This window comes from Schistocerca gregaria, chromosome 2 (assembly GCF_023897955.1).
Source record: "Schistocerca gregaria isolate iqSchGreg1 chromosome 2, iqSchGreg1.2, whole genome shotgun sequence".
Lineage (NCBI taxonomy): Eukaryota > Metazoa > Arthropoda > Insecta > Orthoptera > Acrididae > Schistocerca > Schistocerca gregaria.
Genome location: NC_064921.1, coordinates 102777912 through 102805874, shown reverse-complemented (window position 1 = coordinate 102805874; position 27963 = coordinate 102777912). Strand labels below are relative to the sequence as shown.

The window sequence follows — 27963 nt, the reverse complement described above, 5'->3', positions numbered from 1 at the left end:
AACATTTTTAAGCACCTTACAGTACTGTTTGTAATGAGGTACTGTAACTCGATTGTGGCTACTTCTAAAATTTTGGTACAATTCCCACGTTTTTCTACATGATATCCTTTTCCCGTTAGTGAGCCACCCAGGCTGCCTTTTACTGCTAGTACACCGTTTTGAACGTTCTGATGGAAAGCAACTCTCAAAGAATATGAGAAATGTGTTATGGAAATCATTATATTTGACATGTATGTTATCAGCACCACAAACATCTTGCCGCTCTTGTTCCTTAATGAGGTTTCAAAAACTCTCTACTGCCATTGGATTAGCTTTCCTACATCGTGTGTAATTACACATGACATGCATTTGAATACAAAAACCTTTTAGTGTCAAAGTTTGTGCATCATGGGCTGAAAGGCCATTAACCGTTTTACTAACAAAATGCCTATCTAGTAATGAAGAATGAATAAAAATATTGTCTATGGTTGTGCTACTGTTCTCCTTCACCCTGATTGCAAAAATGCTGTCTGCATCAGACCATGTAAATTGAGGAGATCTTCCAACATACTTCTTCTTGCACAATCATATACCGAATTAATACTGAAGTCATCGAATGCAACTGATTTTTGCTACTTTCCATAAGGTGAACCATCACCCAATCTACCTCCTGATAAATCCTATACTTAGGTATCTGAGCTTCCATGAATGTGGATCCCTTATTAGAGAGACTTCCTTTAAGCAGGGATACCAATTAGCTGATTGCAATCTAAAAAAGGTGCAGCTCTAATACTACAGTTTATCACTATTTTTCTCATATATTATACTTTGCAGATCTTTAGCGATCCTTCGTTGTTTAACTGCGCCATCAGATCGCTGGAGCTACTCATAGCGCTCAAACAATGGAGGGAATCCACTTAAAGCCATAAGTGATGAACCATCCAAGATACACTATACTGACCAATACTGTTTCTCCAGTACTTTCAGCATTTATGTCGTCGCCGCCATCTGTACTGCCTGCTTCCAGAAGGATAGCTTTAGCGTCAGTAGTTTTCTTCAGTAGCCACCTTGTCACCGCATCTGGGGAATGTTATATATGGAAACTCCTGCTCTTTCCCAACGATGCAGCTTGATTCCAGAAAGCTACATTTATAGCTGTGGCTGTAAAAGGTAAGGATAGGCACAAACTCTGGATGAAAATGTACGGGAATCGTGGCTTCATCACCACCTTGTGAAAAATCATTCTGCTCTGTGTTCATACTTGACAGTGTACTTACTTTAACGTTAACATTCTGTGATATTTATAAATTTATTAGAAAACTAGAAAAAACTAAATATTTTATGATTTACATTGTACACACATGCACTCAAGAAACCATCACATTTCAAATACAAGTATGTGTGAAATATTCTGTTAAAGTAGTTCTGGAAGAGATTAACATATTTTTCACAGCATGTGTTATTTCGTTGGGACACGTTACTTGTAAGTACTCGCATCAGCTGTTGAAGAAAAATGTAATGTTATTTCATTGAACACACATGCAGCAATATCAACCTTCTGATATAAATAATTTTAATAAACTATAAAATGTGTGTTTCTTTAAACGTTTCTGCTATGCAGAGCTCACATCTGAAGATACACCATCAACCTACTTCTGTAGGTGTCTGAAGTGTCTACTGCGATTTATGTTTGAAATTAAAACGGTAGACGTATCTGTTTGTCACAGGAAACTATTTCTTTTACTACTGTAACAATGTATTCGTCCAAGCACCGTTTCCAAATTTTCAGACAACTCTCTCTCCGCACTGTCTATGATCTTGCCTTTGAATGTGTTGGTTATCCAAGTAACTACCTTTGAGAATATCCAACTCAGCTTACCGAGACCAGTTAAATGAATCTTAAGTTTACTGAGTTGCTTAAATCTAAGCCCTGCCAGTGCTATCTTACAATGTGAGCCACTGAGGTCCACGGTCAGCTTGACTTCAACTGCATTGTGGTCCACTTCTCCCGTGACAAGTCCCTTAGGGCCAATATGCTCAAACCTTGCCTTGTACTGGTCATATCCGAGTACCATTTTTTTTAGACCGACTCCAGCTGTCACTGTCAGAATGCTGCCAGTTTTCGAAACAGAGATACCCTCAGAGCGATATAAAGACGACAAAGATTTGAACCAACCCTTTTTGGCATCGAATGTTCCTTTAACCTTTAAAGGACCAACTCTCTTACGAAATGTCTCATGAATGTCAGGTATCTGTATTTGGCTCTTTCCTCTCTTCGTTATCTCCTGTTTCACCATGTCTATGACGAAATCGACTAATGTGTCAATAGATGAATCTGCGAACAAGTTCATTACTTTTTTCTTGTTGTAGAGGATAGTAATGGACTTGGGGATGTTAGCAACATTTGTCTTGGTGGTCTGTGGTGACAATATCACTCCTTTAGTGTTGTACAGAGGAATTGTTGTATTTTTTATGCTATTTGTGTCTTGAATAGCACTGGGTACTTCGTTTGGAGTATCGTTTTCAACTGGAACGGACACTGAAGCAACTGCGTGACAGTTTGTGTTCTGCGAGCAAATTATAACTTTGCTCTCTAGTGCTTCGTATACTGTACGAGCAGTTGAAAAGCAGGTAACACTAAGGATGACGTTGTGGAAGAAAAGAATTAGTAGACCCCATTGCAGCCTTCTTCTTTCTGTCACCATCTGAAACAAAAAAGAAAATTTGTCATAGAAGAAGAAATTTTGTGACTGTACGAGTATTGTAGCGATACTGATATAAAAATGGCCATAACCTTCTTATTAGCTGGTAGAGGCTATTGAAACTGCTCACGTTGCCCAAGTGCCTTTAAATTTAAAAAAAGCATTGTTCCTTTGAGTTAAATATCAGACTGACAGCTTGAGTTACGCCTTTTTACTGCGTTTTGGTGGAGGTGTGATGCCAGCTATGATGGGATGACAACATTGACCAATGTAATGTGCAAAGATTGATGAAGAAGTTTGTAGAAGTGAACACTAGTACTGAAGACAAACGCCAGAATGTGGGATAATTAGTTGCTTCCATTACGTTTCTGCAAAGAACGTGAATGAAATTCAGGCCAACGACGGCGCAAATATATTGCTTTCAAGGGAGGCAATACTGGGTAGCAACTGTATAAAAAGGAGTAACTCCATTGCTTGTACCAGTTAATAAAGAGGTTATTATCATTTTGAATTACTTTGCCTACAGCTCTTTTGTTCCAATGAACACTTTCTTATTTGTACCAATGCCAGGTGAAGAAAGTAACACAGATTACAACAAAACTTTTGTCCCACGACTTTGGAAAAGCGAATATCCATGGCGTAACAGTATTACTGATAACCACAATAGTAACATTCATGGTGTTCTTCCACAGGACAGTGTCTAACAGAATGATATTATACAACATGTAAATGTCTATACCTAAAATGTAAGTCAATACGAAATGTTTTCGTCTATGTTGGGTACAAACTTTTGTCAAGAATTTACGAGCCGAACATGTACACTGTGCATATGTTCAATGGTTTGTACATGGACAAAGACTTTTAAGTACAAATCCAGATTGCAACTATTATCTATTCTTTCAGATTTAAATCCAAGACGATGAACTTTGCTAACACTTTCGACTAGTAATTTGGAATCTTATGGACATTATGTCTGTCATTAACTATTCCCGAGATGTAAACCAAAAACAAACTGTGCATGTCAGCTGTGAAATTTTATTGCACAAAGAAGAACGTAGTTTTCCAATGACGGGACACGTACCAGAGTAGAAAAAACTGTGATTGGACATTTTTAGAGGTTCGTACCGGTTTGTCATACTGCTATAGTCTAAAAACAAACTTATCTTGTTTTCTAATTAACTCCTGTTATCTGCAGAAGAACTATAGGCCTATGACAGTTTAGTTTTTAATCTCACAAGGCTGCGAAAGGAGACAAGCTAGGTAATTCGGTGATATTCATGTCGGCTACGTGATGAATATGGATTCCTGAATCATACGAATATGTGGAATAACGCTATGATTCGGAATCTGCTTCAAGTAGGGTACGAGCCACTCTACTACGACCATTACTGATTCTGTATTGTGTTGAAGAGGCTTTCATCAATATAACTTCAATGCTACAAAATTTGGTTCAAATGGCTCTAAGAACTATGGGACTTAACATCTGAGGTCATCAGTCCCCTAGACTTAGAACTACCTTAACCTAACTAACCTAAGGACATCACACGCATCTATTCCCAAGGCAGGATTCGAACCTGCGACCGTAGCAGCAGCGCTGTTCCAGACTGAAGCGCCTAGAACTTTTTTAAAGACTAACAGACTCATTAAACCCGACACAATTAATGCAGTATATTGGACTGAAATAATGAATATGTGTGAGCACTGTTATATGCAAAAATGAAGCTCCAAAACTACGGAGAGATGAAATAAAATTTTCATTCTGCTTAGTGTGCCTTTGTTACGTTGCTGGTTTTCAAAAATTAGAATGAAGCATACAGAGGTTAATGAGTGAAATATGGTACTGTGAGATGTTGATAAAGACGTGTTTTCGGTACACAGGTGTTAATGGTAGCAATGACACACGCAGATTAATAAATAAAACGCTGTTTTAAAATGTAAAAGGTACGAGGGTTGTCCAGAAGTTAAGTTCCGAACGGTCGCTAAATGGAAACCACTGGGGAAATGGGGTAAAGTTTTGCACAGATATGTTGGGCAGTGTCTCTAATATGCCCGTCGATCGTGTCGCGTCGCTGTTTTCAGTTTTGAGTGAACAGTGAGCACGTAAAGATGCGTAGGGAACAGCGTCTCCCGCCAAGTATGAGGGCCTGGTTAGAGATTTCGCCTGTGTGATGCAGCCCACATAACGCAACTGTCGAGCAGTTCCTTCTTCATGCCAATTCTTGGCCACACACTGCAAGGGCAATGAAGACGCTCCTGCAGCATTTCCGATGAGAAGTGTTTGATCACCCACAATACAGTCCGTAATTGGCTGCCCCTGAGTCTCATATCTGCTCACAAGAACCGCTGGCTATGAAGACAAAATTTTTCCACAGACAACGAGCTGCAGACCAGTGCAGATAACTGGCCGAAAGAAAAGGCGGCTGCTTTCTAGGACGAGGATATTGGGAAGTTGATACAATACTACGACGAAACTCGAAGCTGGAGAGGTGACTATGTAGAGAAGTAGGTGGAAAGTGTACCTAACGGTTGCAAATAAAACGTTTCTGGTTTTCACTGTGGTTTCCATTTCGTGACCGATCGGAACTTACTTTCTGGACAACCCTCTTAATACGATCATAAAAAGTTTATATTGAGGAGAAATGTGGTAATGGAATAGTGAATTTGTCTTGAAATGGTCGTAATATATGTAGTAAAGTAAAAGTGTATGATGCAGTGGTAATACAACGTAATTATGATAACGATACGAGGGGCATTCAGTAAGTACTGTAACGCAACACAGTTATTTTTTCTCGATCAATTTAGGTTGAAAAATTGCCTAATTGCTTGTGGGATATAATGGAATATTTCCGATTTAGCCTCTGTAGTTTCTTAAGTACCAATAGGAAACAACGCTATACGTAGTCTTTAAAACGACGTCTGCAACGGAGGTACGTTCCAAGCAGAGAGTTGTCACTGAGTTTCTTTTGCCGGAAAACCAGAGCATCGCCGATATTCCTAAGGGCTTACAGGATGTCTATGGAACCCTGGCAGTGAACAAAAGCACGGTGAGTCGTTGGGCGAGGCGCTGTCATTATCGCAACAAGGTCGTGCAAACCAGTCCGATCTAGTACGTTCCAGTCGGGCACACACATCAGCACTACGCTAAGGAAACTGAAGAAAGGACAGCAGCTTGTTCGTCTTAACAAAAATGCAAACGAAAGTCTCCTTCTCCATGACAACACAAGACCTAGCACAAGTATGCACATCCGAGAGGAGCTCACAGAACTTCATTGCACTGTTCTTCCTCATCCAAACTGCTTCCCGGATTTCGTATCTTCCGACTTCCATCTGTTTGGCCTAATGAAAGATGCACTCCATGGGAAGCAGTAGGTGAATGGTGGGGATATTATTGATCCAACAAGACGTAGACCAACAGAGTGGTATTGTGCAGGCATACAGGCCGTCCCACTAAGATAATGTAAGGCTGTCCCATTGAACGGATATTATGTTGAAAAATGAGGTGTTGTAGCCAAAAGAGTTTGGATTAATATGGTTTATTGGGATCCTGAACAAAACCAACCTGCTTTCAGAAAAAAAAGTGTTGTGTTACCTATTCAATGCCCCTCGTAACGCTGTAGACATAGTGTGATTTAAAGAAGGGTTAAAGAACAGTTGTGATCTAAGAAAGTCACACTACGTCTGCAATGTTTCAGCCTTTTATGTTCATTGATAATGCTTGAATGATGCGCTGTTGTGCTGCAGTTACAGTCCATTATTATCTATTCCCATGTATCTTCCCCCCCCCTGCCTTCCCCCCTCCCTTTGCTCCCCACCTTTCCTACTCTCCACACATTTTAACGCCCTATTCACCCCCTCCTCTAATATCTACTTCGAATACTACATTTACTGCCCTTCCAGCTCACTAGTACTCTTACGTTCACAACCCCAACAAGCAACGAGTTTTATACAAATAGCCTCCAAGTCAAGTCAAGTCAAGTTTAACTGAATATGCTGGAAATTTTGTCGTCTCCCTGTGCTTAGTAAACATCTTTGTAATAAATAAGATCTGTAAATTATAGATTGCAGCAAACACTCGTCCTTGCTTAAATTTTATTATGCAGATCTACATTTCACCTAGAAGCTAGTTATTCTCCATGCTAAGAATACAGGAAGCACATAGTAAGATGATGCCATAAAAAAAGTTACAAGTAATGGTTTAACTCATATGGTTTGTATATTACATACCACAATACCAAAATATGTAATATACAAACCATATGAGTTAAGCCATTACATGTGACTATGTACGTCTTGTATTCTTAGCATTGAGAATAGCTAGCTTCTAGCTAAAATCTAGATCTGCATAATAAAATTTAAGTAAGGACAACTGATTGCTGCAATCTATAATTTACAAGTCAATATAACAGTCGCTGAGTGTAGCCGCTTTCCAAATGGAAGGTAACCTGAATAAGATCTGTATCTATTGTGATTAGGATAGGTCATAAACATACACTGATCTGTTTATGCTATGCATCACCAAAGTAGCTTTCATTATGCTTTTCCTAATAAGGAGAAATACTCTATTTTATACAAGTGTAATGCATTTTTACGTTTCCTTAAGCTTATTATGATTACTACGTCCTTCCCCACCCCTATTCCTCAATGCTTTGTTGTTATATATCACAGTCTCGTGTCACACTCCCCCCCCCCCCCCCCCCCCCCGGGCATGCACACACTGAGCCTTCAATCACTCACCTATGGGTAGGTCCGTCGGTCGTCTGCTGCCACAGCCCATTAACGCCAAAGTTCGCCGCACTGTCCCAACGGATACACGTTCGTCGTACGTCGCACGCTGATTTCTGCGCTTATTTCCCGTAGTGTTGCTTGTCTGTTAGCACTGACACCGCTGCTCTCGGTAGTTAAGTGGGGACCGTCGACTACTGCTTAGTCTGTGGTGCCTGAAGTTTGATATTGTGGGCACACTCTTGACAGTGGACGTCGGGATATTGAATTCCCTACCGACTACCGAAATGGAATGTACCAAGCATCGAGGTCGACCTGACATTCTGTCTACTATTCCGCCTTTAAAGTCTGTTAATTCCCATCGTGCGGCGTTAATCACGCCGGAAACCTTTTCACATGAATCACTTGAATACATATGACAGCCCTAGCTTGTGTATGCGACGCTACCTTCCTCTGTATATGTGCGTGTCACTATCCCACAAGTTTTTGGCCTCAGTGTATGTACCCGTTTTGATATTTCTGAGACTTTTTGTGAATGTTGTTGTTTGGTCTTCAAAAATGGTTCAAATGGCTCTAAGCACTATGGGATTTAACATGTGAGGTAATCAGTCCACCACTGGGTGCCCACTAGCCCACTACCTACAGACAATTTCCTTCAGTTGCCGTCACATCGCTTTATATAAACCATTTGTCTGATTATTGTCCAACAGTTACAGAGTGTTTAAAAATTCTTTTTACGCGTTTCTAGGGGTCATAGAGGTTATGATAAAGAACCTATGCCCGGAAATGTAACATGTAGATATAAAATAAGTTTGGAGATCGGATCACTTTCAAATATCAGACATCATTGTAGGCTGAGAAGAGGACGCCGTCGTCAGTCTTTGTTGTAATTATGTCATCATGTACATTACCGACAACAGCTGCCAGAAAGTTCGAAACTGGGAGGGTTGGTTGTGGTGCTCCACGGACACGCTGAATTCTAGAGTTTGAAGAGGAAGTCCTTCGTCACGTAGAAGAGAACTCGAGGACAGGTACTCGAAACATTGTTCATGCAATCAGCTTCTACATGCCTCTTTTCCGGATACGGATTTCTTTTCTAAACTTTATCTAGTCTTTTCTACAATCCTTCCTAGAAGCCTGTAAAGGGAATTTCGTATCACCATGTATAAATATATCACTTCGCTAGACAAGTTGATACATGCAGTTTAGGAAAGTACACAGCTGGTTTCTATAAGGCAGCACACGTTTGTGGATCTCGTTTGATTCACGAGTCACATCATGACAGCTGAGGATGAATCTGCCTAGCTTCGAAATCGGCAACAAAAAATAAAACTGAATCAAAAGAAAAAATTGTATTTCATTAATACTGAACAGCTATATTTCTGTACATAATTCCAGCGTGGAACAAATAATCTACTCAACTATTTAGCCACTTTGTTACTCTGTTATATATTACAACACATGAATTTATTTGAAAATTCATTAGTAACAGTTAACCAGGTCGCAGGTGGAAGAATATAATTTAGCAAAACCTTGCGAAGACTGGGAAGTGAGTGGGGAAATCTCTACTGATAATTTCGAGAAGGGGACATTGTGTCTGCCAATAACTGCTTTTAGGAAATAGTGGTTTAAACAAGTCACGTGGCATTGTCGATTGTTCGCCAGTGGGGCAACACAGCATATAATTTCATCAAGCCTGTGTGTTCGTTAGGCAGCAATAAATGAAGCAGCGGTAGATAAGAGAGGGTATTCAAATAATTGAGCGCCCAGACAGCATGGGCAGAGAGAGTGGTTACAAGTTGTAGAAGGCCTGGCTACCAGCGATCCAAGTACAGCTGCAGAAAATTGGGTAACGGGAGTAGGATTTGTTATGAATAGAACGTATGGCAGAGAGGGTGTTACTGTGCACAGTTCAGTGATGGGGTGGTTCTTATCAGAAAAGACATCAAACCAACACCGACAACTATAGTTCAGGAATACATGGCGACTTCGCAAGCAGAAGTTCAAGAGATAGAGAAAGTGTATCAGGATATTGTTGTTTGGTGTTTTTGGGGGAGGAAACCATACATTGAGGTCATCGGTCTCATCGGATTAGGGAAGGAAGAGGAAGGAAGTGGGCAGTGCCCTTTCAAAGGAACCATCCCGGCATTTGCCTGGAGCGATTTAGGGAAATCACGGAAAACCTAAATCAGGATGGCCGGACGCGGGATTGAACCGTCGTCCTCCCGAATGCGAGTCCAATGTGCTAGCCACTGCGCCACCTCGCTCGGTATGACGATATTGAAAAGGTAACACAGTACGAAAAGGGAGATGAAAATCTAATAGTCATGGGGAACTGGAATTCAGTTGTAGGGGAAGGACTAGACGATATGGTTAGAAGAGAATACTGACTTGGGACAACGAATAAGAGAGGAGAAAAACTGATTGAATTCTGTAATAAATTTCAGCTCGTAACAGCGAATATTCTGTTCAGGAATCACAAGAGCAGAAGATACACTTGGAAAAGACCGGGTGATGCGGAAAGATTTCAGTTAGGTTACCTTATGGCCAGACAGAGATTCTGAAATCAGATACTGGATTGTAAGGCGTACCCAGGAGCAGATATAGACTCAGATTACAATTTAGTAGAGACGAAGGGTAGACTAAAGTTTAAGAGATTAGTCAGAAAGAATCGATACTCAGAGAAGTGGGATACGTGAGTATTAAGGAATGACGACATATGCTTTAAGTTATCTAAGGCTACAGATACAACAACAAAGAATAGCTCAGTAGGCAGTACAGTTGAAGAGGAATGGACATCTCTGAAAAAGGCAATCACAGAAGTTGGAAAGAAAAATATAAGTACAAAGAAAGTAACTGCTAAGAAACCATGGGTAACAGTAGTAATACTTTAGCTGATCGATGGGAGAAGGAGGTACAAAAATGTTCAGGGAAATTCAGGAACACATAAATACAAGTCGCTAAGGAATGAAATAAACAGGAAGTGCAGGGAAGCTAAGACGAAATGGCTGCGAGAAAAATATGAAGAAATCGAAAAAGAAATGATTATCGGAGGGACTGACACAGAATATAGGAAAGTCAAAATTAGAACCAAGGATGGTACAATTAAGAGTGTAACGGGAATTCTACTGCAATGTAAAGAAGAGAGCAGACAGGTAGAAAGAGTACATTGAAGGACCTATGATGATGAAGATGTGGCTGATGTGATAGAAGAAGAAACAGGAGTCGATTTAGAAGAGATAGGGGAATCAGTATTAGAATCAGAAATTAAGAGAGCTTTGGAGGATCTAATATCAAATAAGGAAGAAGAGATAGGTAACATTCCATCAGAATTTCTAAAGTCGCTGAGGGAAGTGCCAAACAAAACGATTATTCACGTTGGTGTGTAGAATGAATGAGCCTGGCGACATACCATCTGACTTTCGGAAAAATATCGTCTACACAATTCCGAAGACTGCAAGAGCTGACAAGTGTGAGAACTGTCGCACAATCAGCTTGGCAGCTCATGTAACCAAGTTGCTGACAAGAATAATATGCAGAAGAATGGAACAGAAAATTGAGGATGTGTTAAATGACGATCAGTTTGGCTTTAGGAAAGGTAAAGGCACCAGGAAGGCAGTGTTCTGACGTTGCAGATGATAATGGAAGGAAGACTAAAGAAAAATAAAGACACTTTTATATGATTTTTCAACTTGGAAAAAGCGTTCGACGATATAAAATGGTGTAAGATGTTCGAAATTCTGAAAAAAATAGGAGTAAATTATAGGGAAAGACGGGTAATATACAATATGTACAAGAGCCAAGAGGGAATAATAAGAGTCGACGATCAAGAAAATGCTCTGACTAAAAAGCGTGCAAGACAGAGATGTAGTCTTCCGTCTCTACCGTTAAATCTGGTATGTCCTGAAGCAATGATGGAAATAAGAGAAAGGTTCAGGGGTGGAATTATAATTCAAGTTGAATAGATATCAATGATACGATTGACTGCTAACATTGCTATCCTGAGTGAAAGTGAAGAATAATTACGTGATCTGCTGAATTGAATGAACAGTCTAATGACTACAGAATATGGACTGAGCGTAAACCGAAGAAAGACGAAAGTAATGAGAAAAAATCAGAAATGAGGAGAGCGAGAAACTTAACATTAGGATTGATGGTCACGAAGTAGATGAAGTTAGGCAATTCTGCTATCCAGGCAGCAAAATAACCAATGACGGACGGAGCAAGGAGGACATTAGAAGCAGACTAGCACTGGCAAAAAGGACATTCCTGGCCAAGAGAAGTCTGATAGTATCAAACATAGGCCTTAATTTGAGAAAGAAATTTCTGAGAACGTTTGGAGCACACATCTGTATGGTAGTGAAACATAGACTGTGAAAAAACCGGAATAGAAGAAAATTTAAGCATTTGAAATGTCGTGTTGAAAGTTAGGTTGACTGATAAGACAAGGAAAGAGGAGTTTGTGCGCAGAATCGGAGAGGAAAGAAATATGTGGAAAACACCGCCAAGGAGAAGGGACAGGATGACACGACAACTGTTAAGACATCAGGGAATGACTCCCATGGTAGTAGAGGGAGCTGTAGAGGGCAAAAACTGGAGAGGAAGACAGAGATTTGAATACATCCAGCAAATAATTGAGGACGTAGGCTGCAAGTGCTACTCTGAGATGAAGAGGGTGGCACAGGAGAGGAAATCGTTGCAGGCCGATCAGACCAGTCAGAAGCTGATGACTCAAAAAATTCTAAATTTCTAACCAGTAACATTTTTTTCAGCTAAATTTTAGCTACTATTGGCAATTGATTTATATCAATTGGGCAAGTTACAAAATTTCTGTCACCCCTGATTCGAATCAGTGTCTCCTGCTTTCTCTGTAGCTGCGCTGACCACTACGCAATCCGAACACAGTGGTCAATACAACCAAACGCACTACCCTAGCACACCTCCCATCACACCCAAATTCTCAACTTTATACCACACATTTCTGATGTAGTGTCTCTGCTCATTAGCCTCATAACATGCCGCATCTCGCTAGTTCCCTTAAGAGTTCGACCTTGGTGTGCGTCTGTCTGAGAGAACAGTCACCGCCGGCCGGGGTGGCCGAGCGGTTCTAGGCACTACAGTCTGGAGCCGTGCGAGCGCTACGGTTGCAGTTTCGAATCCGGCCTCGGGAATGGATGTGTGTGATGTCCTTAGGTTAGTTAGGTTTAAATAGTTCTAAGTTCTAGGGGTCTGATGACCTCAGCAGTTAAGTCCCATAGTGCTCAGAGCCATTTGAACCATTTGAACAGTCACCACATACATAATTACGGCGATGATGGCGAATTATTCCTTCAGTGCAGATGCACACCAAGTTCGCACCCTCATACGGCTCAAATTTTTAACTTGCGGTATTGATATACACTGAAGCGCCAAAGCAAATAGTATAGGCATTCGTATTCAAATACATAGTTACGTAACCAGGCAGAATACGGCGCTGCGGTTAGCAAATCCCTATACAGTGTCTGACACAGTTGTTACATTGGTTACTGCTGCTTCAGTAGTAGCTTACCAAGATTTAAGTGAGTTTGAAAGTGGCGTTATAGTCGGCGCATGAGTGACGGGGCACAGCATCTCCGAGGTAGCGATGAAGTGGGGATTTTTCCGTACGATCATTTCACGAGTTTACCGTGAGTATCAGGAACGCGGTAAAATGTCAAATCTCCGGCAACGGCCGGAAAAGGATCCTACAAGAACGGGACAAACGACGACTGAACAGAATCTTTCAACGTGACAGAACTCTTCCGCAAATCGCTGCAGATCTCAGTGCTGAGCCATCAACAAGTGTCAGCGTGCGAACCATCCAACGAAACATTATCGATATGGGCTTTCGGAGCCGAAGGCCCACTCGTGTACCCTTGATGACTGTACGACATAACGCTTTATCCCTCGCCTTGGCCCATCAACACGGACACTGGACTGTTGATGATTGGAAACATGTTGCCTGGTTTGTCGAGTCTCGTTTCAAATTGTATAGTGCGGATTGACGTGTGCCGGTATGGTGACAACCTCATGAATACATGGACCCTGCATGTCAGCAAGGGACTGTTCAAGCTGTTAGAGGCTCCGTAGTGGTGTGGGATGTGTGCAGATGGAGTGATATGGGACCCCTGATACATCTAGATACGGCTCTGGCAGGTGATACGTACATAAGCACCCTGTCTGATCACCTGCATTCACTCATGTCCGTTGTGCAGTCCGACGGATTCGGGCAATTCCAGCACCACAATGCGACACCCCCACACGCCCATAATTACTACAGAGTGGCTCAAGGAACGCTCTTCTGAGTTTAAACATTTCCGCTGGCTACCAGTCTCCTCAGACATCAACATTATTGAGCATGTCTGGGATGACTAGCAACGTGCTGTTCAGAAGAGACCTCCACTCCCTCGTACTCGTACACTCCTGGAAATGGAAAAAAGAACACATTGACACCGGTGTGTCAGACCCACCATACGTGCTCCGGACACTGCGAGAGGGCTGTACAAGCAATGATCACACGCACGGCACAGCGGACACACCAGGAACCGCGGTGTTGGCCGTCGAATGGCGCTAGCTGCGCAGCATTTGTGTACCGACGCCGTCAGTGTCAGCCAGTTTGCCGTGGCATACGGAGCTCCATCGCAGTCTTTAACACTGGTAACATGCCGCGACAGCGTGGACGTGAACCGTATGTGCAGTTGACGGACTTTGAGCGAGGGCGTATAGTGGGCATGCGGGAGGCCGGGTGGACGTACCGCCAAATTGCTCAACACGTGGGGCGTGAGGTCTCCACAGTACATCGATGTTGTCGCCAGTGGTCGGCGGAAGGTGCACGTGCCCGTTGACCTGGGACCGGACCGCAGCAACGCACGGATGCACGCTAAGACCGTAGGATCCTACGCAGTGCCGTAGGGGACCGCACCGCCACTTCCCAGCAAATTAGGGACACTGTTTCTCCTGGGGTATCGACGAGGACCATTCGCAACCGTCTCCATGGAGCTGGGCTACGGTCCCGCACACCGTTCGGCCGTCTTTCGCTCACGCCCCAACATCGTGCAGTCCGCCTCCAGTGGTGTCGCGACAGGCGTGAATGGAGGGACGAATGGACACGTGTCGTCTTCAGCGATGAGAGTCGCTTCTGCCTTGGTGCCAATGATGGTCGTATGCGTGTTTGGCGCCGTGCAGGTGAGCGCCACAATCAGGACTGCATACGACCGAGGCACACAGGGCCAACACCCGGCATCATGGTGTGGGGAGCGATCTCCTACACTGGCCGTACACCTCTGGTGATCGTCGAGGGGACACTGAATAGTGCACGGTACATCCAAACCGTCATCGAACCCATCGTTCTACCATTCCTAGACCGGCAAGGGAACTTGCTGTTCCAACAGGACAATGCTCGTCCGCATGTATCCCGTGCCACCCAACGTGCTCTAGAAGGTGTAAGTCAACTACCCTGGCCAGCAAGATCTCCGGATCTGTCCCCCATTGAGCATGTTTGGGACTGGATGAAGCGTCGTCTCACGCGGTCTGCACGTCCAGCACGAACGCTGGTCCAACTGAGGCGGCAGGTGGAAATGGCATGGCAAGCCGTTCCACAGGAGTACATCCAGCATCTCTACGATCGTCTCCGTGAGAGAATAGCAGCCTGCATTGCTGCGAAAGGTGGATATACACTGTACTAGTGCCGACATTGTGCATGCTCTGTTGCCTATGTCTATGTGCCTGTGGTTCTGTCAGTGTGATCATGTGATGTATCTGACCCCAGGAATGTGTCAATAAAGTTTCCCCTTCCTGGGACAATGAATTCACGGTGTTCTTATTTCAATTTCCAGGAGTGTATTTATGGACAGCCCTGCAGGATTTATGGCGTCGATTCCCTCCAGTACTACTTCTGACATTTATCTAGTGCATGCCCCGTCGTTGTGTGGCATTTCTGCGTGCCCTCAGGGGCCCTATACGATATTAGGCTGGTGTACGAGATTCTTTGGCTCTTCAGTGTAAATCAATGGTACTGGTACCTAATGTCTTTTAATTCCTTTGTGTCTTGATTCATAGCGGCTGCAGGATCAAAGTGGTGTCTGTTCTTTCGGACACGCTAACTCGATGGACTTCACCTTACCACTGACTGTCCGCATTCGGTACTGCCTAGCAACATAGCAGTGCCCTGGCTGCCGGAAAAGGCGTGGGCAGGAATTTCTAGAAGCTAAGACTCGATTGATAACGTATGCTGCTGGTAGCTCGCAGGTAAGGATATACATCACGGCATCATTACAACTGCAGGAAGTAGTGTGCATGCGGTGTCACCGCCAGACACCACACTTGCTAGGTGGTAGCCTTTAAATCGGCCGCGGTCGGAACCGCGTGTAGCCACTATCAGTGATTGCAAACCGAGCGCCGCCACGAGGCAGGTCTAGTCTAGAGAGACTCACTAGCACTCGCCCTCGTTGTACAGCCGACTTTGCTAGCGATGGTTCACTGTCTACATACGCTGTCATTTGCCGAGACGACAGTTTAGCATAGCCTTCAGCTACGTCATTTGCTACGACCTAGCAAGGCGCCATATTCAGTTACTATGTCCTCTGAAAAGATAATATTATGACTCATGTACCGTCAAGAGCGACGTTCATCGTTAATGGCTTAAAGTTAAGTATCAAACTAACTACGTCCGCTTTCTGAATTCTAATTCCTTGTCATGTTCCAGATCTCACGTCAGTATAGTCCTTCTCTTCTGACGCCAGCCTGCTTGAGCTAAACGCGTACATTTCGGCCTCCAATAGTAACACGGTGTTGGCTCTTCTGCCAACACAACAGTGCAAATGGTTGAAAGTATACGCTCATCGTTTCAGAGCCCTGTGCGTATCTGCCGCAGCAAACATTTTTTCGAAGACTGGCCGCTACGAACATTTGCTGGCCAACTAGATCCCCGTTTTCGTTATAGTAATCTTTCTCTGGCTTCTCTGGAGCAGCTGCAAGGAATGCTATGTGGCTCCAGCCACTCGTGGTGACTCTTTAACCCCTGCATGCCTCGTTTTCAGCTCGTCGTAAAACAGTGTAGGCGGGCAAGCGATGGGAATAATGTAAGCAATCACAGTGTCCGCACAGAAGATTGCATTCTCACGTTAAGGATGACATGCATTTTCTTGTAGCGAAGAAAAACAAAGAAACGTAAATGAAAGAATGCAACATCGAGTACTTCACCTTCATCGTCCACAATTTTTTTTTATCAAGATGTTAAAATGAAATGTCATAGAAGACCCTTGTTCGCAGTTACAGTGTTACGGACTTTTTGTATATAAACCAGCTTTCTGCGTGCGCGCAGAGTGCTCTTACCTCTCCTGTTGCTGAAATGGTGTGGTCCTCACTGAGAATGTGCGACTCTTATCTGGAGCGAGACCGAGACGCTCTGTCGAAACCGCTTATCGCTCTTCCTCGTCCTATTCCTCCTTATCTCTCCGAGTGGTCGAGATACATAAAATACACTTCCGCCACCGAATCTCACTGTTGCATTTTCCTCTGTGCTTGTTGTCATTGAGTTGTGCTGTCAGTAAATTCAAAACTAAGAAGTTTACAATACGACCCCCCGCCTTACTAGTGTAGATGATACATCTACGTCTACATCTCCATGGGATACTCTGCAAATCACATTTAAGTGCCTGGCAGAGGGTTCATCGAACCACCTTCACAATTCTCTATTATCCCAATCTCGTATAGCGCGCGGAAAGAATGAACACCTATATCTTTCCGTACGAGCTCCGATTTCCCTTATTTTATCGCGGTGATCGTTCCGCTCTATGTAGGTCGGTGTCAACAAAATATTTTCGTATTCGGAGGAGAAAGTTGGTGATTGGAATTTCGTGAGAAGATTCCGTCGCAACAAAACACGCCTTTCTTTTAATGATTTCCAGCCCAAATCCTGTATCATTTCTGTGACACTCTCTTCCACATTTCGCGGCAATACAAAACGTGCTGCCCTTCTTTGAACTTTTTCATTGTACTCCGTCAGTCCTACCTGGTACGGATCCCACAACGCGGAGCAGTATTCTAAAAGAGGACGGACAAGCGTAGTGTAGGAAGTCTTCTTAGTAGGTCTGTTACATTTTCTAAGTGTCCTGCCAATAAAACGCAGCCTTTGGTTAGCCTTCCGCACAACATTTTCTATGTGTTCTTCCCAATTTAAGTTGTTCGTAATTGTAATACCTAGGTATTTAGTTGAATTTACGGTTTTTAGATTAGACTGATTTATCGTGTAACCGAAGTTTAACGAGTTCCTTTTAGCACTCATGTGGATGACCTCAAACCTTTCGTAATTTAGGGTCAACTGTCACTTTTCGCACCATTCAGATATTTTTTCTAAATCGTTTTGCAGATTCTTTTTATCTTCTGATGACTTTATTAGTCGATAAACGACAGCGTCATCTGCAAACAACCGAAGGCAGCTGCACAGATTGTCTCCCAAATCGTTTATATAGATAAGTAACAGCAAAGGACCTATAACACTGCCTTGGGGAACGCCCAAAATCACTTTTGTTTTACTCGATGACTTTCCGTCAATTACTACGAACTGTGACCTCTCTGACAGGAAATCGCAAATCCAGTCACACAACTGAGACGATATTCCATTATTCCATAAGCACGCAATTTGACTACGAGCCGCTTGTGTGATACAGTATTAAAAGCCTTCCGGAAATCCAGAAATACGGAATCGATCTGAAATCCCTTGTCAGCAGCACTCAACACTTCATGTGAATAAAGAGCTAGTTGTGTCTTACAGGAACGATATTTCTAAACCCATGTTGATTGTGGGTCAATAGACCGTTTTCTTCGAGGTAATTCATAATGTTCGAAAACAATATATGTTCCAGAATCCTGCTGCATATCGACGTTGACGATACGGGCCTGTAATTTAGTGGGTTACTCCTACTACCTTTCTTGAATATTGGTGTGACCTGTGCAACTTTCCAGTCTTTGGGTACGGATCTTTCGTCGAGCGAGCGGTTGTATATGATTGTTAAATATGGAGCTAATGCATCACCATACTCCGATATTCCTTCATATACAAAAACAAATATAATTTTTCTCCGTCTGGTGGTAAAAGATCGATTTTACCAATACGAATTTACTTAGACGTGAGAATAGCTGAAAGTCAGAGGGCCCCAAATCTAGTGAATAGTTTAGATGTTGCTACTATTCTTAATTCTAACTTTTAGTTTTCTCGTTTCCACGACGAAAAATAACCATTTTCTGCGATTCAGGTGCCTCGCCTTTGTTTCATCTAGTTGCTTGACAATCATTGCATAGTATTCATGAGTTATTATCTTAGCTTCTGTAGAATAACCAATAAAAGAATGAATTTTTCATCCCAGAAAGCATTGCGCGTAACTTTTCCGACAGATGAAATAGACTTCCTCTTTCTGGTCCACGATTTCGTACGTTCGTTATCTAACATCGCCCAAGGTACAGCCACGTTTGAATTCTTCTATCAGTTTCATAGTTGTGAATATTAAGGAACGCACTTCTTATTCGCCTTCATCAATTCTGAATGAATTTCCCTTTGGCGATAAAGTGCAAAAAATAAATAACTGTATGACGCACGGCTATTCACTTTATCCCTCTGAAAGACACATACACACAAGGCACCTACTGTAAAAAAAACATTATCACATGATTTGTATGGCTCTACTTTTCCTCCCACCTTTGCTATCTAATTAATTATTGTGAGGGGAAAACTAGAAGTAATTTCCAAGAGTATTTGATACCAAATGGCTAGATACTGGGCAGTGTGACATTTCTTATACTCATCAGGCAATGAGCACATTTGTAAAGTCTAGGAAGATTTACACAAAATTTTGGATGACATATCTAAAGTCTCATATCTCTCCAATTTAAGTTTCACTTCGCGTATTTCTTGCGAATACTGTCTCTTTTCATGCTTCAGTTATTCAATTCCTTTATCACGTTGGCTTATTTCGCTTAACAGATGTTTTATTACTGAGCTCTTATTAGTATTGTGGCATCATAAGTAATCCAGCTGAGCCAATAGTTCTTTTGATGTAGGTCCTCTGTCCAAAGAACATGAAGTAAAGAGTGAATTAGTGGTTAAATGCATATATTAGTATTGTTGGTATGATGCATACATTAAAGTTCATAAGAAGATGAGAAAGTTACCAGCAGTTAAAATACATTACTAACTAACTAGAGCAGGGTTTAAGTTGCTTAAATTTTTGTTAGATGAATTCCAAGAGTTAGAGGTTAAAATTAGATGCTCCCCTCCCTCTGTGGAGGGTTAGTAAGAGTTAGAGACCATTGCTACTACGTATTTGTCTCTCTCTCTCTCTCTCTCTCTCTCTCTTCCTCCCCCCCCCCTCCCCCCCCAGCACACACACACTTTCTCAAGTAGCACACACTGTTTGAAATTTTAATTGAGATTTAGGAAAAATAAATTATGATTACATTCCTCCACTAAAATTGCAAAATGGTTCTTGAAAGATAAATGTGTGCTGAGAAGACACTATAAAACCTCATACTTTGATACTGCGGGTGCTCTACAATGTTGTTCTTTGATATTATGCGATTACAGATAAATGGGCATTGCTTTAATTTACTAAAATGGCTGCATTCTCTTTTGGGGTCAGTTATGCTAACAAAATGCACCTGGAACAGGGCTTAACTTCATAATTCTACTTACGTGTGTATGTCACTGAACTCTTCCTAAACAGCTGGACCGATTTGAATGAATTTTTTTGTATGCGTTTGGTTGGCTCCCTGGATGGTTTAGATTCATAAATCAGCCCGGCAGATGGCTCTGCAGTCGGTATCCAGGTTATTTGTCTATATTGCTACTAAACGGCTGGATCGATTTAAATGAATTTTCGTGTATGCATTCAAGTGGGGGCCTGGAAAATTTACATTCTTAAATCAGCACGGTAGGTGGCGTTGCATTTTTGTGTGCAATATTGAGCGTATTATATTCAGATATAAGTTACGTGCATAGGATTTCTTTTATTTTTTGACATTTTAATTTGAGTGTGTTATATTAAGTGTGTTTCGTTATTTTCACATTTTAATTTTTTTGTACGGTGTCTTTTGATATTTCAGGTGTCGCATTTCAGTGAATATTAAGTGTATTATATTCAAATATAAGTTGCGTACATAAAACAATGCCACGTCTTCGTGGACGAGGAGGAAATATTGGTCGACGGACTCGGAATTCACAATTAGTCCAGAACCGTCGGTTAAATAGATCTGCAGAAGATCAACTGACGGACAATGAAAATTTAAGAAATCAGGCTGCAGTCAGACGTGTTAATGAAAGTCAAGAGCAACGCAACGAACGCCTTCGAGCTAATGCATTGAGACAAAGACTGGCCCGTCAACGATTCACCGACACATTCATTACACGCGAACAACAGCGTTTGCAAGTGCACCGCGCATTGACACGTGCAGTACTTCTTCGCCTTACTTTTGAATATGAGTCGGACATCGATTTTTCGTCAGATTCACAAATTGTAATCGGTTCTATGAACAAACAATGGCAGCACTGTCATGCACTAAAATACAAAGGTGAATCGGCCGGTTTCTGCTGTGGGTCCGGAAAAGTTGTATGTCCACCATTCAATTCGCCGCTAGAACCATTGGAAACACTGTTGCATATCTCAGTCTAAAACGTTTTTCCGTAAAATTCGCAAATTCAATTTGTGCTTTCAAATGACATCATTTGGAGCAACAAAAATCGTTTAGAATGAGGATGGTCCCAATTTTCTATCAACATTTAAAATTCAGGGCTAAGTGTATCATCAGATTGGTTCTTTAATGCCGATGCCTGATACCGATTCAAAATTTCTGCAAATCTACTTCATGGATGATGAGGAGCAGCATATAAACGCACGCTGCCAGTACAACCATATCGAGCAGATGGAGGAGCGAGGAATTGTGGGTATTTTAGAACCGTTTTTACAAAATCACAACCAGGTGGTCCAGTTGTTCAATACCTTTTCAAACAGACTGCTAAACGACAACTATACGATCGTCATCAAAGCAGACAAAGTACCATCTGGGCAGCACACGGGCAGATATAATGCACTGACCATTAATGGAGTTGCAGTTGTTGGAGACGCATTTGAACGTCGAGGTATACGAATCCAACGCAGACATAACACAGTACATACGATTGAAGACAGTCGTCGCTCTTACGACGCTTTGCAATATCCATTGATATTTTCGGAAGGAGAAGATGGATATCATTTAAATATCAAACAACAAAGAAATCCAGCAACAAGGTCAAACAATTTCGATTTGTGGGCTGGATCTAGAAAATCCTGTCTTTTCACAAATGTCAATTGTATGTGGCGTGTTCTCGCGTTGGAAACACGTCAAGTTTATTCATCTATACTCATCAGGAATTGACTACTAATTCTGTTCATCAACTCGCGTTAAGATAAAATTAAACAAACATTATTGATTATAACGAATTGTTTTTAGAAAAATTGATGTTATTTCAGAATAAAAAATAATGAAATTATTATATTATTTGTCTTTCGTTTCATATTTTGTTTAATATCCTAATCGCTTGAAATATCATGCAGGACAACGTCTGTCGGGTCCGCTAGTACAATATATACAACTATACATTTAAATGTCCGTTGCTCGTGGTCTTACGGTAGCATTCTCGCACGCCCGAGCACAGGGTCCCGGGTTCGATTCCCGCCTGCCTCGTGATGAGTGGGTGTTGTTGAGCCGTCGTCATCATCATCATTCATCCCCATTACGGTCGGAGGAAGGCAATGGCAAACCACCTCCACTAGGACCTTGCCTAGTACCGCGGTGCGGGTCTCCTGCATCGTCCCCTACGCTCCTCGGAGTATGGGACCTCATCATCATCAAAGACGACTGCTAGGCCAATCAAGTTAACACTTTACTATACAACATTTACTAAGGTAACGGAAACTGTTCAACTGATCTCAGCTTCCTGTGTTTCACAAACAGAGAAATTTTCTCCTTGTCCTATGTTATCAATAATACGTTGTTCGTTGGTACTCGGCAGAGAAATTTTCTCCTTGTCCTATGTTATCAATAATACGTTGTTCGTTGGTACTCGGGTATATCGTGCGATCAACGTATCACTGTACAATCTCTTATGTTCATGTTGGCCACAACCTTGAACTGCTGTGTTAAAGGAACCCCTACCGTAACGGCGAAAGCATTGAAGACTGCTCTAACTGAAGTTTAAATGTTCTACTGGAAGACTATTCTTTACTCGCGTAATTTTGTTTGAAATACATGAAATATATTTTCAGCTGCGGATGCGAACAGCCATCCGCTTTTGCAGAATTATGTTACTATCAATTCATATCTGTTCCAGTCTAATGGTTTCACGTCTGAAACGTGGGAAAATATCAAACAAACGCTACGTCGAAGCCTCTCAAACCATAGGTTCTTCGTATCAAACCACTCAACAAACATTCCTAAACAATTTCTGTAAATTTGCCGGTACGTTTCATATTACTCCAATAGCAACATATACTTTTATTATTTATGTAATTTCCGCCAAAATATGAGCTCTAGCTTAAATTCTACTCGTTGTACGTACCCCTTCAATTTTGTCGGGCCGACAGTGCTCAATAATCTTCATGTCTCGGGAGTTTGGTGGCCAGCGAGAGTGTCTGAACTCAGAAGGGAGTTCCTGGAGCCATTCTGTAGCAATTCTCGACGTATGAGTTGTCGCATTCTCCTACTGAAATTGTCCAAAATCAAATGGTTCAAATGGCTCTGAGCACTATGGGACATAACATCGGAGGTCATCAGTCCCCTAGAACTTAGAACTACTTAAACCGAAGTAACCTAAAGACATCACACACATCCATGCCCGAGGTAGGATTCGAACCTGCGACCGTAGCGGTCTCGCGGTTCCAGACTGAAGCGCCTAGAACCGCTCGGCCACACCGGCCGGCCTGGAATTGTCTACAATGGACATGAATGGATGCAGGTGATCAGACAGGATGCTTATGTACGTGACACCTGTCAGAGTCGTATATACACTCCTGAAAATGGAAAAAAGAACACATTGACACCGGTGTTTCATACCCATCATATTTGCTCCGGACACTGCGAGAGGGCTGTACAAGCAATGATCACACGCACGGCACAGCGGACACACCAGGAACCGCGGTGTTGGCCGTCGAATGGCGCTAGCTGCGCAGCATTTGTGCACCGCCGCCGTCAGTGTCAGCCAGTTTGCCGTGGCATACGGAGCTCCATCGCAGTCTTTAACACTGGTAGCATGCCGCGACAGCGTGGACGTGAACCGTATGTGCAGTTGACGGACTTTGAGCGAGGGCGTATAGTGGGCATGCGGGAGGCCGGGTGGACGTACCGCCGAATTGCATAACACGTGGGGCGTGAGGTCTTCACAGTACATCGATGTTGTCGCCAGTGGTCGGCGGAAGGTGAACGTGCCCGTCGACCTGGGACCGGACCGCAGCGACGCACGCATGCACGCCAAGACCGTAGGATCCTACGCAGTGCCATAGGGGACCGCACCGCCACTTCCCAGCAAATTAGGGACACTGTTGCTCATTCGCAACCGTCTCCATGAAGCTGGGCTACGGTCCCGCACACCGTTAGGCCGTCTTCCTCTCACGCCCCGACATCGTGTAGCCCGCCTCCAGTGGTGTCACGACAGGCGTGAATGGAGGTACGAATGGAGACGTGTCGTCTTCAGCGATGAGAGTCGCTTCTGCCTTGGTGCTAATGATGGTCGTATGCGTGTTTGGCGTCGTGCAGGTGAGCGCCACAATCAGGACTGCATACGACCAAGGCACACAGGGCCAACACCCGGCATCATGGTGTGGGGAGTGATCTTCTGCACTGGCCGTACACCTCTGGTGATCGTCGAGGGGACACTGAATAGTGCACGGTACATCCAAACTGTCATCGAACCCATCGTTCTACCATTCCTAGACCGGCAAGGGAACTTGCTGTTCCAACAGGACAATGCACGTCCGCATGTATCCCGTGCCACCCAACGTGCTCTAGAAGGTGTACGTCAACTACCCTGGCCAGCAAGATCTCCGGATCTGTCCCCCATTGAGCATGTTTGGGACTGGATGAAGCGTCGTCTCACGTGGTCTGCACGTCCAGCACGAACGCTGGTCCAACTGAGGCGCCAGGTGGAAATGGCATGGCAAGCCGTTCCACAGGACTACATCCAGCATCTCTACGATCGTCTCCGTGGGAGAATTGCAACCTGCATTGCTGCGAAAGGTGGATATATACTGTACTAGTGCCGACATTGTGCATGCTCTGTTGCCTGTGTCTATGTGCCTGTGGTTCTGTCAGTGTGATCATGTGATGTATCTGACCCCAGGAATGTGTCAATAAAGTTTCCCCTTCCTGGGACAATGAATTCACGGTTTTCTTATTTCAATTTCCAGGAGTGTAGACGTATCAGGGGTCTCATATCACTACAACTGCACACGCCCCACACCATTGCAGAGCCTCCAGCAGGTTGAACAGTTCCCTGCCGCTGGCCGGGGTGTCCGAGAAGTTCTAGGCGCTACAGTCTGGAACCAGGAGACCGCTACGGTAGCAGGTTCGAATCCTACCTCAGGCATGGATGTGTGTAATGTCCTTAGGTTAGTTAGGTTTAAGTAGTTCTAAGGTCTAGGGGACTGATGACCACAGCAGTTAAGTTCCATAGTGCTCAGAGCCATTTGAACCATTTGAGTTTCCTACCGGCATGTAGGGTCAGTGGATGCATGATTTTCTCTCCATATCCGTACACGTCCATCTGCTCGATACAGTTCGAAGCGAGACTCGTCCAACAAGGCAACATGTTTCCAGTCATTAACAGTCCAATGTCGGTGTTGACGGGCCCAGACGAGATGTAAAGCTTTGTGTGGTGCAGTCACCAAGGGTACACGAGTGGGCCTTCGACTCCGAACGTCCATATAGATGATGTTTCGTTGAATGGTTCGCAAGCTGACACTTGATGATGGTCCAGCACCGAAATCTGCAGCAATTTGCGAAAGGATTGGACTTACGTCACGTTGAACGATTCTCTTCAGTCCTCGTTGGTCCCCTTCTTGCACGATGTTTCTCCGGCCGCAGCGATGTAGGAGATTTGATGTTTTACCAGATTCCTGGTATTCGCCGTACACTCGTGAAATGGACGTACAGGAAATTCCCGACTTCATCGTTACCTCGCAGATGCTGTGTCCCACCGGTCGTGCGCCGACTGTGACACCACTATTAGACTCACTTGAATCTTGGTAGCCTTCCATTGTGGCAGCAGTAACCGATCTAACAGCTGCGCTATATAGGCGTTGCCGACCGCAGGGCCGTATCATGCTTGTTTACATGTCTCAGTATTTGAATAGGTATGCCTACATCAGTTTCTTTGGCGCTTCATTGTAGAAGACAGCTAGAAGAAAGCTTTTGACAACGTTGGCTGGAATATACTGCTTGAAATCAGAAACTGTCAGTAACACAATGGAAGGAACGAATAGATATCTATAATTTGTACAGATACTAGAATGCTAAGACGTGACAATATGAGCAGGAAGATGGAGTTGCGATGGGAAGCCCGTTGTCACCTATTTGTCTGCGGAAGACTTCGAGCCTGCCACTGTGACCGAGCGCTTCTAGGTGCTTCATTCCGAAACCGCGCTGCTGCTACGGTCGCAGGTTCGAATCCTACCTCTGGCTTGGATGTGTGTGATGTGCTTAGGTTAGTTATGTTTAAGTAGTTGTAAGTCTAGGGGACTGATGACCTCAGATGTTAAGTCCCATAGCGCTTAGAGCCATTTTTTTTTAAGACTTCGAGAAACGTGGCGTGGAGTCAGCAGCTTTGAAACCCGCATGTTTCTCGGATATGTAAACGATAGGTTTGTTGTTTGGACTCTTGGTAATGAGCATTTGAACGATTTTTAGAACACCTGAATTCAATACACCAAATTATTCGTTTCACGATGAAGATAGAAAAGGATGGCTGCGGTCCCTCCCTTGATGTGTTGGTCAATAGAAAGGTTGATGTTACATTGTTACATGCTATTTATATGAAGCTACTCACACTGAATTGTGTATACAAGCTGATAGTTATCACCATCCGGCTCATCGTGAAGGGGGACTCCATACATTGGTTCACAGGGCTCCGTGCACCGGTTGAGAGATTATAATACCTATCTAACGTCAATGTCTATGGTCTTTCTGCATTACGCAGGGAGCATCTGAGCATCTCCAACAAGACTGGACGGATTTTGCGAAAATGTAGTGTGAAATGTGTTTACCGAACTCGATCTAAGTTTATGTTCCTTTTAAGCTCCTTTAAGAATGATACTGGTTTGCGTAAGGCAGTTGTCTATCATATTACTTGCAGCTGTGGCATGTCATATGTTGGTCAGACCATCATGACCGTGAAGAACCGGTGTACTAAGCATAAACGTCACTCATGCTTGCAACAGCCGAGCAAATCGGCTCTTACAGAACATTGTCTTGGCACCAGTCATTAATACTAACTAACCTGTTGATTAGTAATTTTCACTATCGAGTACTTCTCGCGTCGGTCATCTTTTGTTGTGTGGTGGCGCTAGAGTTGTCAGTGTGTGTGTGTGTGTGTGTGTGTGTGTGTGTGTGTGTGTGTGTGTGTGTTATCTTTCCAGAATTGCTTTGCAAACCGAGGTTTCACATTCGCGTGTACAGCGCTTACTTGCTACTGTTTTGCGTCAAAAACGATGTGTAGCCTTCTATCGAAATGTCGGCAGTTGTCGACGACGTCACCCCGCTGCATTGCCGTAAGGTATTTGCACTAAAATGCTGTTTTAAGAGCCGGAGGGTATGAAAGGGAAGTAGTATTGGACAAGACACGGCTGCAGCCCATCCCCGATATTATTCATTCTGTACATTGAGCAAACAGGAAAAGAATACAAGGAGAAATTTGGGGAGAACTTCGTATTCAGCAAGAAGAAATAGTATCTTTAAGGGGACGAGTACATGAATAACACTCAAAAAATCAGTTTTTAATTTTTGTCTTAAATTATTTGTAGTTTTCTGAACGAGGAAAAGTTTGCTTCCAGGAAAATAGACCACAGAAAGTATCAAAATTAGAGGAATTTAAAAGTGGCTGCACACACCACGACATGTATATGGCACACAGTCAGCACTGTTAAAAATAAAGTTTTGCTCACATTTCATTTGTTTCGTTTTTTTAAGGGTAAACTGGCTAACCTGCGAAAGCTTTACAGTTGCTTATCTTTTGTTCATACAGAGAGTTTAGTCATTCTTTGCTGTTGTTTTGGTGCGAATATTTTGCTTACAGCGAAGTAATTTTGTGCATGAGTTTCTTATTGAGTGCGCCGGAGTGGCCAAGCGGTTCTAGGCGCTACAGTCTGGAACCGCGCGACTGCTACGGTCGCAGGTTCGAATCCTGCCTCGGACATGGATGTGTGTGAGGTCCTTAGGTTAGTTAAGTTTAAGTAGTTCTAAGTTCTAGGGGACTGATGACCTCAGACGTTAAGTTCCATAGTGCTCAAAGCCATTTGAACCA

The 27963-nt window shown here is 43.2% G+C and overlaps 1 protein-coding gene across 1 annotated transcript; it reads right to left on the bottom strand.

Annotated features, from left to right (window-relative positions):
• Positions 1-1511: 1511 nt before the first annotated feature.
• Positions 1512-16828, bottom strand: LOC126336436 (uncharacterized). Its single transcript, XM_050000129.1, has 2 exons — positions 16755-16828; positions 1512-2684 (listed from the first exon to the last, which is right to left on the bottom strand). Exon 2 carries the CDS (start codon positions 2682-2684, stop codon positions 1701-1703), a length of 984 nt encoding a protein of 327 aa, XP_049856086.1. The 5' UTR covers positions 16755-16828; the 3' UTR covers positions 1512-1700.
• Positions 16829-27963: the final 11135 nt, after the last annotated feature.